Raw genomic sequence first — 14,314 nt, 5'->3', positions numbered from 1 at the left:
GGTAGTACAATGTTGCTAATGAAAACCATGCAAACTAAGCAGCTCTATAGTCTGGTGATGGAGAAGGTAGATTGTTCTTGAATACCCTTTGGGCTCTTCTCAAGCATCCCCCTCCTCATCATGGGGGCTACATATAGCTTGCTTATCAATGGTGATTTCAGAGCCCTTCTGTGCTTGACCGTGCAGATCCCAGGCCAGTTCCGAATGATCCCTGTCGGCAGGCTCTGTAAAAGTTAACAAAACCTTGGCAGGAGGATTTTGCTTCGTCATGTGTTTTTACCAGGATGAAGATGTGTGATGATGACCATTTAAGGTTGTTTGTGATGCTGATTTCCAGGAACTTAAAACTGTTACTTTGTTCCACCTTAACTGCATTGATGAAGACAAGGGGACTAACTTTTAGTAGTAGGTTGTTCTCTGAGCACCATTCTCCAATATTGTCCAGACCACAGCTTTAATTGTAAAAGAAAGGGGAAGTAGAAACAGTTGGCTAGTATTTAAAAAAACAAACATTTACATTTTCAATTGAAACCAGAGCAACAATATTGATATTAATGCAACATCAATCAACATTTTACTTTAGGTATATTTTGTTCACATTGACTTGATTGTGGGTTTCTCAGCTGATCAGTCACGTTTGATTATCAGGCTGAACTGCCATTTCACATACATGCACAGTATTCTTAATGAAATTATATAACATTTCTTCATTACAATCGATGACTCTGAAGACAATTGGAGATGTGATGATTGAGAGGGTATGGAATTGGCTGTGTTTCATTTGAAATCAAAACCTTACAATACACCACAATGTTTGCAATTCAGTGCCACAACTCAAAAAAGATAGAAACAAAGTTAAATGAACACCTGTGTCTCAATAAACTCTGTCTCAGTTGTTTCATCGTATTAGTGTGCACAGGTGTTTGTGATATCGTGTCCCTGAAACCAAACAACTCCTCAGGCACGTTTCACACTAATCAAATATATCTATTCGAATATATCCGACCACCTGAGCCGAGCGGAGGCCCGACGCTCCTGAAACTGCAGCGGTTCATTTGTTTGGGGCAGTAATGCAGACACAGCACTGACATCCCCAGCAGATCATTTCTTCAATTAAAAAAAGGATCCATTTGCAAGCAAAAGATAAATGTGCATTTTAAACAAGGAAACCATACTGGTGGTGAATATACATAAATAGGAATAATGATAGGAATGTTGAAGTTCTTTATAAAACCAGGAATACTGTTTTTTATTTATTTTTAAACTTTTGTGTTTTAAAGTTCAAGCACTGTTTCAACCTGTTGGTACTTGAACCATACTTTAGTAACTCTAATTAGTAAATTAGAACAAATGTCTGGAGGATGACACATGTATTACCAGCACACATTAGCTGGGTGTGTCTGCATCACATTTAAATATCGTTTGTTTCCATGGATTCAAACTTCAAATAACACTAATGCCAACGATAGGCGTATACATATATCCTGATTTATCTATCTTTAAATGGTATTCAGCTTGTGTTTTTATTTACAGTATACTATGTGCACAAGAACACATCCTGCATGTCAGAGTTCATTACCACAGCATCGATGGTGTAAACCAAGTGAAATACAATAAAAAGATGTGTTTGATTTGATTTCAGTTTTATTGGATCAACCATGGACCCTGGTAGAAATACAATATATATTTACCAATTTTCTTCATAAATATATGAAACGAGAACAACCAAACAAAGTTCAGTGAAGTCAAAAGATGTCCCACTTGTTCCTCGCTGCAGATGGTTACTTTATTCTTTCTGCTTCAGTAATTCAAGCATTTTCACGATATGTTTTTTGTCGCCGAGGGAGCCTCTTTTCTATTGAAGCATGTTGAGTCTCGCAGCATTACATCCTCTTGCTAATTCTTTTGAAAGCCACGCCCTTCTCTCCTGAAGTTATGCAACTCTGGAGGACATGTGCAAAACAAAGAGATGATTTGTGATGAAAATATAACAATTTCTATTCATCTTGTCATAACAAATCGGACAGAATTAGTCTCAATGAGTATTAAGGTGCAGGGTTTGATTGCTTGAACACAAGTGAAGTGTTCACTTCTCTTACCATGACCAGCTTATCCTCGATGATCTCTGCTGTGAATTGGTACTGAGGAAACTGAGCTGAAATCTTTCCGCTCTCCAGAAGGACAGTAGCCTACAGGGCACAGAGGAAAATCTCCAATAAACTTGCTCACATGAAAGATCAAGACAAGTAGTGAATATGTGGCACATTTGCAGTTAAAGGATCATGTTCTCTAGTGCCTGAGTTAATAACTCACCTTGAACTTGTCACCCTTCATTGTCACCAGCTCACATTCCTGACCGATGGTGAACTTATTGGACCAGGCCCAGTTGGGAATGCTTTGTGTCCAGGTGAAGTCGTGCCCATCCTGAAGCACCTCCGTTACCACGTTGTGGTCTGTCTTGGCACTGAGAAGACCTGTGAGAGCGCAGGTGAAATTCCAAATGCTGAAGATGACATAAATGACCATAAATCTATTTATGAATGATGAAAGACAATCTCATACCAAGGGCTTCTAGAAACTCCTCATAGTTTTCTTGATTCTCTGACTCGTATTTCCCAGTGAATGCCATGATGGTGAAAGGATAGAGACGAAGTGAGGAAGGAGTTTATGAGACAAAAAGGAGTGGCCTGTAACGGATACACTGTATTTGTGAAGTGTTGCAATACCCACTTCTTCTCTCATATACTTTACTGCGTCCGCCCCACAAGTGTGTGTGAACAGTTGAGGCAGTTTTCTCTTCTGGCTTCCGGTTTTCCAGAACTTTGCAAGTTTGAGCATGTATGTTGCAATAAAATGCTCTGAACAAAACTGGTTATCAACATCCTTTAAATAGAGGTATGTTTTCAGCTTTGTTGGTTTCTTCAATTAGGGATCAGCAATTTTTGACAACTATAGGCCTATATGAGAATGAGTTATCTGTCAGTATTACACAGATCTGCATGCAAATAGTGATTATTTTCATTCTTCACTGATTATTCCTTTTCATTGTTGGTCTCTACAATGTCAAATATAAAAGTAAAAAACGATTTCATAGAGCTGATAAAATGTATTTCAATGACTTGTTTTGAAATGCTACTTTCAGGAGAGCCACTGAATTGAACATGTGTAGCCATGTGAAAATGCTGTGCCCTTATTTAACTGTTATTTTTCTAATTATAGCCCGCATTCAGAATACTTATTTTGTTTACGTTCTCTTAAACAAAGTAAGAGAACGTGAAGTGAAGTCAATGCCTGTTTGATTTGAGCAATGGTACTCAGATTACCATATTTTAACAGCTGTATAATCCTACATATAAAAACATCACAGACAGACAGACAATGATTGTTATATTTCCGACAGCATGTGAACGCACCTAAGTGTCTTCCTGTTTGTACTTCAACAGCCGCCAGCCGGGTGATAAACTCCCGAAAAGCACTACTTTAGTCTAGGTCGTTTACATTTGTGAAAAATGTCCTCCGATGCTTTGAAAGACACGCTGTTGAAACTGAGCCCGAGCAATTTAAGATGGTTCTGCAGACGGCTGGCGTGGTGGTCATCGAGCAGCTGCCCGAATTGGAGCGATGCGACGTTAGACACCACAAACATCTCAGAGATCACCAACTTCATGGTTTCAATTTACACCGAGGATGGTGCTCTGTCAAAGGCTGCATATATACTGAGGATGATGGACTGCAACGACGAGGCTGACACACTGGAACCAAAAGGTTGCAGAATATTTAATCCATGAATTCAAGATACACAATACTATAATTTTCGAGCAATCACTTTTTTCCCTATGTTGCCTTCCTTTCAGGGTCCGTGTACGTTTTGTCAGTTTGATTTTTCGTTTAAACCAAAAGCCAAAAAAAGTCTTTTTTCGTTTTTGATTTAAAACGAAAAAACGGGAAACCAAAGCCGTTTTAATCCGTGTATCTACCGTCCAATTGTTTTTCTTTATTAAACACGTAAACGGAAGAGCGTCTGAGAGGCGTTTTTGCTTTTTACGGCCCATTCCCAAACCGCCCCCTACACCCTACCCCTCCGTTTGCGCGTTCACGCGGAGGGTCCGCCATATTGAGGGCTGTTCCAAAGCAACGAGTGTGGAGGGGGAGTGGGCTATCAAGCCCTCAAACAGCGAGGTTGCATTCCAATAGTCCATTTAGCTTAGGAACCTTCCTAACTGAGTGAAATGACCCGGAGGTACGTCATTGGCAGCCATGATAAGTGCCGTTCCAACTCTCCAAAGGAAAGGAGGTTTCAAACTTCCTTTATAACCTCGTTTAGTTTAGGAACCACTGGACCTCCCTAACCGAAAGGAGAGGAGAAAATGCTGCCCCACAATGCATTGCAGCCGCAGCATTTGCCATCACAACAGTCGGCCGTTCACTGAAACAACCGATTATGACCGAGAAATGATATCATGAAAGTTACGGTGCTTATTAAGCATTTTAAAACGTATGTGGTAAGTTGCCAAAGTGCTTTTTTCTGAACGTTCATCAGTATTATAATCAAAAAGAGAAATATGAACGTTAGTTTTTACTGAAATGATCAAATAAAGTCTACATCTCAGTCTTTACTGAGCTGTGTGGGGTTTGTTCAACTTTTAAAATATGTTTGAATGGTGATATACACAGTGATAGATGTTAAGGACTAACGTTTATAATAAATACAGTATTTATGTTAAGATCTTTTCATACAATCATACGTATTGGGATCATTTGTATTAATATGGACCGGAGGGAGAGGGTGACGAGCATAAGTTTCACTTTCCTTTTTTATTTCAATTCCAACTTTGGTCATGAAGAATATGTTTCTCTGTTGTCCCCGTTCATAAAGCATAAAACAACAGCATCAGAGCACGGTGCAGAGTCTCTAGATGAGTTTACAGTAGTCCCTCGTTCTTATTAAACATCCATGTTGTAGTCCGCTGTATAGAAAACTGTAGTTTCCATAGTTTCCCCACAGCAGCAGACGCACATTCATGACGTCCGCTGGCGCATTATAAACACGTCGGATAGTGAAAGTGCATTCGGATTCTCTAAAGCAGTGGTTCCCAAACTTTTTGTGCCCAAGGCACACCAAAGGACAAGTAAAAATCTCAAGGCACACCTATTGTGCAAAATAGCCCTTATAACACGTGTTATCACCCATATCATGTAAAATATCTGTTAATGTGCATAATTATTTACTATATTTCAGAAATTAATTTGAAACTTTATCAAATTAGGCTTCATCAAAGCAGCAACACACTCATTTAAACCAGACAGGTCACACAATTAAAAATGAGGCAAAGGAAATTCAGCAGAAATTCAGCACAGAGAACTGTCAATTGAATTGTCAAAAAAAATTGTCAAAGAAGCTGCATTGTCCATGGTCCTGAACTACAAATGATAAATTATAAATGTATTACTTAAAAAAAAGTAATATATTACACTACTTCGTTACTATCTACATAAAGTAACTCGTTACTTTACTCGCCGAGCACGTACGAACTGCGCATGCGTGAGTGGCAATAACTTTCCTTACCAGCAGGCAGCGGTAGTGTGTATTTGTCATTCAAAACAGGCAACAACCGGAAGACAGAGAAGAAGAACAGACTATGTGATATAAACAAACAACAAATAGCGCGTGCAGTAGCTTCACCTTAGCATGTGTTCTTTGCAGGTGTTTGACGTGGTGTTTACAGCAGTGGATAACAGCTTCTGGCCTCGACACAGTTTGCACCTCACCGTCACATTCCTGTCTATTCTTCGGACAAACTCAAAGTAATGGGCATACCTCCACCCCTCGAAAGTTATCGCTGACTCAGCCATGTTTATGCAGCACTGCACGTGGAGATGTGGATGCGCAAATCGCGCAGATTACGTACATATAAATCTACAAAGTACTGATAGTAAATTAAAAAATAATTATTTTTGTGTAGTTGTATATTGCAATAATAACGTATGGTTGTCACAAAATCCCACGGCACACCCGGACTTGCCTCACGGCACACCAGTGTGCCGCGGCACACCGTTTGGGAACCACTGCTCTAAAGTACCGCGGTCTCTTCTCCTAAATCCTTTTGAATTCTCCTATCCACTATCCCTTAACCCCGTGACGTTTCACTCAGAGGTCAAGGAATAGGAGATAGGGTTAGAATTTAGGAGCTGATTATCGGAACGCAACCCGAGTCTGCAGCGGTGCTGACTTGAGACCGGTCTCTACCTGACCGGAGTCACGCTGTGTGTGTCCGTCAGGAAACACGCTGTTTACAAGTAGTTCCAGCAAACATCCACTGATAAATTGCGATGTTAACAAACTCATGATAACCTCATATGTTTTTAACTTAGGATCATACCTGTATTTAGTCTGGGAAAAAGGTAAATGTGTGCATTTTATTATAAAGTTGTAAATATTTACAGACCGTTGCAAAAACTAAGAAGCTTATAATAAACATCAGGTTTAAATCTAAAAGAGCTTTGAAACACAATGAAACATGTTTGGAGTTTTATTTGAGTTATTCATTTAAACTTTTTGTCTAAGAGATGCTGATTTGAAACCGTTGTTACATACAGTTACGGCATTTCCTGTTTCTGCCGGAGAGAGGGAAGGCCGTCCCAAAGCTTGCTGCTGTATTTACTCCCTCCATCTGACAGGAGGGAGCCTAGCTGCGAGTGTGGCTACAGACGGAGTTCACTCCATCACGGAGGGGTAGGGTCGAGGGAGTGGTTTGGGATTGGGCCTATTTTACTAAATGGTCAAATGGTCCTTGGAACGAGGGGCGGTGCGAAACTCACGGAAGTGATTTCAAAACAAAAGCACTCGTTTGCTAAAATCACACTTTGAATCACTACAGTATCCTTCAGACCGGTGATTATTATAAACAAAGGGAATTTAGTGATCACAACGAAAACGGCCAAGACACATATTGAGCCCAGAAAAAGAATGTTATTAAGGGCTGTAAATATAATAAGCCTATGTCTAAAATGGACAACATTGTTAGGAGATTTAAACTATACAGCGATTCTGCACTGCGGTCACTCAGCCATCTTTTCAACCGAGAGAGATGAGTTATTGTTATTACAACGTGACTTCACTATTATTTAACAACTCTTTTTATTGGGTTCTTTTATTTGGGGTTAAGTACATTGTCAGAATAAGTGAGAAATGGATTTAACTTCTGTTGGACAGCCATATGCCATACATTTGTGCATACATTCACAGTAAATATGTATTCAGTATGATAGCTGTCTAACATAAATTAAACCATTTCTCACTTATTCTGACAATGTAGCCTACTTAACCCCAAATAAAAGAACCCAATAAAAATAGTTGTTAAATAATAGTGAAGTCACGTTGTAATAACAATAACTCATCTCTCTCGGTTTTTCTTTTTGAGCTTTGCTAAAAGCCACTGTGTCAAGTGTCCATCTTGGGATGCCGTCCGGACTTGTCCAATATGGCGGACCATCTCGCACATGCGCAGTACCGATCGGGCAGGGGGACGGATCGGGTAGTGACAGCCCACTCCCCCTCCACACCGCTCCACACGCGTTGCTTTGGAACCCTCCGCGTGAACGTGCAAACGGAGGGGTCGGGTGTAGGGGGCGGTTTGGGAATGGGCCTTAATAAGGTAAAAAGCAAAAACGCCTCTCAGACGCTCTTCCGTTTACGTGTTTAATAAAGAAAAACAATTGGACGGTAGATACACGGATTGTTGACCCTATCTATGGAGCTAATTTCCAATGACCGGAAGTGATTAACAAATACAAATAAAGGTGGTGTAAACAAACAATAATAACACAAATAATAAACCTAGGCTAAATAAAATGTTAGCTCCTACATGACCTATTTCCACAGTTTAGGTTTACTTCTTTCTCAAATGTCTTCTTTCCCTACTTCTATATCTGCAGCTCAATGCACATTATTTTAATCTAAAATGCAGTCTTTCTTCTCTAACCCCAAAAAACTCTTCTTTGTCCTTGCCACCCTCCTTGAACCCCCAGTCCCCCAACACCTTCCTCCCTGCTACTGAGACATTTTGTCTTTATTATTTTTATTTTTCACCCCTCTCTCCAACAAAGGTTCTTGCCCTCGTTACCTCTGGCCGTCCAACAACATATCCTCAGGAACCTAACATTCTTCCCTTTCTCACCCACTTCCTCAACACCTCGCTATCAACCGGCTGCTTTCCAATTACTTTTAAAAGAGGCATGGGTGAATCCTTTCATAAAGAAACCCACTCCTGACCCTTCCGATGTAACAAACCACAGACCTGTCTCTCTTCTTCCTTTTATTTCTAAAACACTAACACATTAAAGAGTGTGCTGTCTTTAATTAACTCTCTTCTTACCTTCATCAGAGCAACTTTCCACCGCACCAGTCTAGGCCATTCAACTGACACTGCCCTCCTTGGGGTCACTGAGGAACTGCACACTGCTAAAGCTGCCTCCATCTCCTCTTTCCTCATACTTGTGGACCTTTCTACTTCATTTGAAAAAGGTGAACCACCAGATCTTCCTTCATACTCTCCAAGAACTGGGAGTCTCAGGCTCTGCACTCTCCTTGCTCTCATCCTACCTCAAAGACAACAGCTGATATCATGATATTAATTAGATAGATTTGGGAAATGATTTTGTTACAGAAGCAGCAGTGTGTTCAGACATTAAAATACAAATAATTAAAAGGTGGAATAGAGATGTAACAATAAAAAAATATCATATCAAATATAATCAATATTGACCTCTGTCCTTTCAAAGGTATCACGTGAATCAAACATCAACACTTGTCTCTGCCTTCGTCGTGCATGAGTAACGCATTTCTATTGTTTATTTGACTTTTCTTTGGATTCATTGTAAATTGCTTGAATGTGATACACATCAGACAATGAAAATGCAAATCTTAACGTATTATGTGGAAAGTGTTCCCCAAATATACTTTTATTTTAAAAACCTCAAAATGACTAATGAGTATTTTTTCCTTTGGTTTTCCTTTTAGAGAAGCACGTTATGGATATACAAAGAAATCAGCTGATCCACCATGTGACCGATGTGGAATCCGTTTTGGATGAGCTAATTACCAAGGGGGTGATTCATCAGGAAAGTTATGATAAAATCTGCGCTCTCCCGACCTCGGAGGAGAAGATGAAAGAGCTCTTGGATGGTCATCTAAAATCTGAAGAAGACAAAGACATCTTCTACAGAATTGTTGAGAAATGGATACCACACCTTCAGGGTGGAAGGTTGGTCTTGTATTGCCATTAAGATATATAAACAAAAATGTTGATAAGAAAATTATAAAACAATAAAATATGAAAGGCTTCTTTTGCAAATTGCTGTCTAAAACATTCCTTTGAACGATCTTTGTTCAAATGTGTTGCACTGCCATATCTGCTTTGATCTGTGAGGCTAATTTATATATAAAAAATTATGAATTATTAAACAAAATGTATGTTTTCTTAAGCCCAGCAGTTTATTCAAAGAGTGTTAACAAACTCAGCAGCGGAGGACCTCCAAAGGTTGTCAGGAGAAAAGTGAGTAAGCTGTCTAATGCATCCTCATTGACCAAGAACCTTGAGCAAGGCACCAGACAATTGATTGGGTAGTTGTTTTGTCTCATCAAATCCTCTTTAAGACTTATTAATTGATTATTACATTCAAAATGCAATACTTAAAACATGAATATTTGAAGTTTTGTAAATCAAACTTTAACACCAAGCTGTAAATTACTTGTTACTTGCAGTACATCTACAGTAAATCATACTTTTAATATATTTCAGACAACTAAAATAAAGATGCCGACCGTAGTTCAAGTACCTGAGGTTCACTGGATTACGCTCAAACCTGAAGTGATCTGTGTGGATGACGAGGATACTCCAATTTACAGGTAAAAAAACGTCTTCATTTACTGTGTCACAGCGAACCAATTTCCCGATGAAAACCTAAGATCTTTTTCTGAGCTCGACCATTCATTCCAATGCTTTATTACGATAATCAGCAAGTACATTTTCATGAATAAATAACTCAGTTTTTCTCTAACAATACTGCAAATGTGCGCCACTCTTACAATATCTTCCCTTCCATAAATTAGCCTACAGTCTGATGCAGGTCCCTTTGAGTGTGGTGTCTCTGGACTGCGCTGGGTTTGTAAGGAAAAGGTCAGCTTGAAGTACCAGTTTGGCTCTTGGGAGGAACACATGGAGAGGATGGAAGCTCTGCACTTCATTCCTGGAGGTCCCCTTCTCGACGTTACTGTCATCGCTGGAAAGTTGGTGGAAGCGTATCTTCCTCACTGGATCTGCACAGGCAAGCAAAACATATAATTTAAACAAATATGTAATAGCTTTGTTTGATAGTATGTCCATAAAAAACTTTGAAGCACTTTTCTTTATGCAGAAAACAACCCTGAAGTCTTAGGCAAGTTCTCAGTCCTGCACATAGATACCTGTGGAGACGTCGTGGAGCCAGTGTCCGAGGTTACACCATCCCATGTCAAGTTGTCTCAGCCACATTTCTCTCCAAGAGGAGTCCTGATGAGAGCTGGCTTTCGGATAAAAATCAACTGTAAAGTGTTAATATTCAAGACCAACCTGGCATTCCTCACACTACATGTGTATCTGATCCCTAGTGATCCTGCTCTGCAACAGGTAATCGCTTTTGATTTGTACTTAAAAACTCAGACCTCAGTGTTGGCTGAACGTTTTGTGCTGAAAAAAGTCATTTTCCTCCACAGACAATAAAAAGCAAGGAATTATCCAGTGGATACAAAATGATCAAAAAGCCATACCCACAGAAGTCCCTGAAGATGGGTAAATATTTTACCCTCAAGGCCAACATGGACAATGCAGAAATTACTCCTGAGGTACGTTTTGATTGTGATTGTTGTCCAGAAATATGTTGTATGAATAATGCAAAGCTTCAGCAGGATGGAGTTTTTATCACTGGACAGAGTCTAATCCCCGCCTTTTTACTTCATATACATTATTTCACAGAATCTAAAGCTTGTATATGAAGGAAGTGACCCAAACTTTTGTGAAGTGTTCATTGAAAATCCAGACAGTAATTTCAAGCTCACACTCACCCATAAATCTGCGCCAGTGTGGACCTGTGTCATTCGAAAAGGTCAGTGTTTATAGGATATCATTGGTTGCATAAATATTGCACATTAGTTCCCGTCTTATTTATGTAAAATATTCTGTCTTATGTTACAAAAATCAAAAAACATAACCCACCTAATCAAAGACATTTATATACTGATTTTCTGTGTTTCATTCCAGATGACTATACAAACACTGGTGATATTCAGGGGATGTATGGTAAGAAACTGTTGATGATGAGTATTTTTATTATTATTTTATTTTTCTAAATTGGTCATCTTAATAAGGGTATGGTGGGTAGGATGTAAAATGCTGTTAAAATGTGGTTTATCACCACAAACTACAAATTAATACAGTGTCTTCACAGGACCTGAGATTTTGAATTAACAGTATTATATTAAAGGAATATTTCACCCACAAAATGACAACTTTATCCATTAATCATCCTGTTATGTTGATTTGTTGAGAAATAACTTTTTCTCGAATGGCTCAACGGTAAACAACGTGTATATACAATTATAACATTCTTAATGAATAAAAGAAATTGGGTTTGTGTTTAAAAACAGCAAAACCATATATCAAAACTTTAGCAGTATAATCCAGGCATTTTTTATCCAGTCATTTAATCTCTATCGCCCTAAAAACTAAAATGTTTGCTCAAATGTATTTAAAACAATAACCCACATTAACAGGCCAGCTACACCGTCCGTGCCAGTACTGTTGCAGAAGTGTTTTAAATAGTAATGGCCGAACAAATCTTCATATCAACGATAGATTTGACTTTTGTTTTACGGTCATAATAATTAATAATAATAATTAATTACCTTTATTAGGGCTTTTCTAAATGCTCAAAGCGCTTTACATTACATAAATTACATTTATCACACGTAACAATGAATACTGTGGACAATACCCACAGGAGCAAAGTGTCTTGCCCAAGGACAAGGCAGAATTCCAACTGGTGTTCCCCAGCTCCCCTGATCTGAGGATCAATGCACTCGCCCACTGCGCCATAGCCGCCCCCATCATGATTTTAAATTACTTTTGATTACATTTAAACATTTGTTCATCATTAACTGATCGCTATTACATTTTTCAAGTCTGGATTTGAAAAGACTGGTTTTATGAACTGACAACCGTCATTTACATAAACATAGATAGGCTCTTCAGGGTATTAAGCTAATATATTCACCATGTTTGTTTGCAATGTGTAACATCAAGGCAATAAGGTCAATTTTAAACAATGACAATGGAATCACAAAACTGAACCACAAACTGTAAGAATCACTCAAACTAAGCCCCCACACAGTAGAAGGGTAAAAGGCTGCTTCAGGGATGCCTAAATATTTTTCAGTTTGGAAAGGGAAGCTACAGGCTTAAGGTGAGCTTTGTTGATTTTGGATTTTTGATGGAAATCGTGACACCCTTTTATTGAAGATAGGACTCATTAAATGAAATTAGAATTCTACTGCACAAGTTGTGTGACAGTCTGTAAGATTATGTTTTGATATAGTTTTGCTGTTGTTAAACACGTCTCCAATTTATTTAAATTCAACCAGATATTTCTCTGTTTTTGGGTCTTCATTGACCAAAGTTTTGCTCATAAATTATAGCCAACCCAGGGTGAGTAAAAGATTTACAAATGAGTATTGCTCTAATAAATGATATTCACCTTGGCCATACTATTACAGTTTAGCAATATGTTTTTAAATTCTGTGCCCCAAGTTTTTCTTTTTTTGTTTCTTTTTTCTTCCAGAAGAGGAGCTTGCCAGACTGAGGCCTGAACTTGTGCGGAACATGTCCAGAGAACTGATCAATCAGCTGCTGGATGACCTTTTAATGGATGGAGTGTTGAATGACGGGGAGAAAGACTCTGTTCTTCAGGAGAACGACACCAGGGCAGACAGGGCCCGCTGCCTCATTGACATGGTGAAGAGGAAAGGACGTGCAGCGAGCAGGAAGATCATTTGTCACATTCAAAGCAGAGATCCTACACTTTCTGCTGATCTGGGTCTGCATTAGGGCTGAACGATTAATCGATTTTAAATCGAAATCGCGATTTGAAATGATGCGATTATCAAATCGCAAAGCCTGCGATTTCTTTCAACATTTTTTTTTTTTTTACAATTTTTTTTTCTTTTTTTTCTTGTGTGTCAGTCATCCACACCAATCAGAGGTGCTGTGCTCCACATGTACCAGCCATTGTTAATCAATCAGAAGTGGCCCATGATAGAAGGTGATAGACAAATTGATCCAATCACCTGCCAAGTGCTTCTGAAAGTGCCTGGCCTTTCCAAATGGCTTCCAATGGAGCTTTAGATGGTTTGGTGAAACAATCCATCTGAGTCAGGTTAGCAATGCTCCATCACATGTTTCTATTACAGGGTGAATCTTAAACTGAAGCTTGACTTTAAAGCAACCCAACGGAAGTTTCATGTAAGTTTAGTTTTTTCACTCGTAGCTCGGGCTGCGCGGGTGCTAGAGACGGGAGTACGTTGATACGACCTTCCTAGCCGGAGTTATGGCCGCATTTTACAATAAACTTCCACTGGGTCGCTTAAAAACAAATATCGCAATTCGAATCGCAATATTTGTCAGAAAAATCGCAATTAGATTTTTTCCCAAAATCGTGCAGCCCTACGTTTAACCAGGTGAACCTTACGCACACCCAATGTCAACGTGTAGTGTGCTGCGAAATGTAATTTTGAACAATAATCTGATAACAGGGATTCTTATTTTAGTGTTCCTGCAGTGTTTAAGAAGAGGCGCAGAATTTGAAAGTGTCCTTATTAATTCTGCATTGAAAGCCATATCAAGTGAATGACACTCTTTATGCTTTTATTGTTTGTATGTCTAATTAACACAAAGCACTTAATCAAAGCCGTACTCATAATATTCTTTCATATTAACAATGGATAAAATCATGTAAATACCCCCAATTTCCAGTTAATACTGCTTTCAAATGTGCTGTTTATACACTTTATAACAACCCAAATATTTTCAGATCAAGGTCCCTGAAGCCAAATCTTAATATGAGGATCAGAATTATTTTGGTTTAGGGCTGCACGAAGGATATCAAAGGCCATGTTTTATTGAGTGTAGGTAAACCTGTCATCGATGCTTTAAGTATTTTCAGTTAAAAAAGCTGGTCATCTATAGTTAGCTTGCTACCAGCTACTACTATTCACCATATGAAG

At 38.9% G+C, this 14,314-nt stretch overlaps 2 protein-coding genes across 3 annotated transcripts; one reads left to right on the top strand and one right to left on the bottom strand.

The window, feature by feature from the left end:
- Nucleotides 1–437: 437 nt before the first annotated feature.
- Nucleotides 438–2,967, bottom strand: LOC117556056 (gastrotropin-like). The gene is made up of 4 exons (XM_034231199.1): nucleotides 2,563–2,967; nucleotides 2,314–2,474; nucleotides 2,100–2,189; nucleotides 438–1,943 (listed from the first exon to the last, which is right to left on the bottom strand). Exons 1-4 carry the CDS (start codon nucleotides 2,627–2,629, stop codon nucleotides 1,884–1,886), a joined length of 378 nt encoding a protein of 125 aa, XP_034087090.1. The 5' UTR covers nucleotides 2,630–2,967; the 3' UTR covers nucleotides 438–1,883.
- Nucleotides 2,968–3,230: 263 nt separating this feature from the next.
- LOC117556055 (caspase recruitment domain-containing protein 8-like) lies at nucleotides 3,231–13,251 on the top strand. Of its 2 annotated transcripts, XM_034231198.1 has the most exons (11): nucleotides 7,725–7,800; nucleotides 8,385–8,524; nucleotides 9,020–9,263; nucleotides 9,485–9,554; nucleotides 9,801–9,907; nucleotides 10,112–10,326; nucleotides 10,417–10,667; nucleotides 10,754–10,882; nucleotides 11,013–11,142; nucleotides 11,298–11,336; nucleotides 12,874–13,251. In XM_034231198.1, the coding sequence occupies exons 3-11, from the start codon at nucleotides 9,031–9,033 to the stop codon at nucleotides 13,137–13,139; spliced, it is 1,440 nt and encodes a 479-aa protein (XP_034087089.1). In that variant the 5' UTR covers nucleotides 7,725–7,800; nucleotides 8,385–8,524; nucleotides 9,020–9,030; the 3' UTR covers nucleotides 13,140–13,251. The 2 variants fall into 2 exon arrangements, with proteins under 2 accessions (XP_034087088.1, XP_034087089.1); XM_034231197.1 differs by lacking the exons at nucleotides 7,725–7,800; nucleotides 8,385–8,524 and adding an exon at nucleotides 3,231–3,765.
- Nucleotides 13,252–14,314: the final 1,063 nt, after the last annotated feature.

Source organism: Gymnodraco acuticeps, unplaced genomic scaffold (genome assembly GCF_902827175.1).
Source record: "Gymnodraco acuticeps unplaced genomic scaffold, fGymAcu1.1, whole genome shotgun sequence".
NCBI classification, from domain to species: domain Eukaryota; kingdom Metazoa; phylum Chordata; class Actinopteri; order Perciformes; family Bathydraconidae; genus Gymnodraco; species Gymnodraco acuticeps.
The sequence above is the reverse complement of the archived record's forward strand: the minus strand, read 5'-3'. Positions and strand labels throughout refer to the sequence as shown.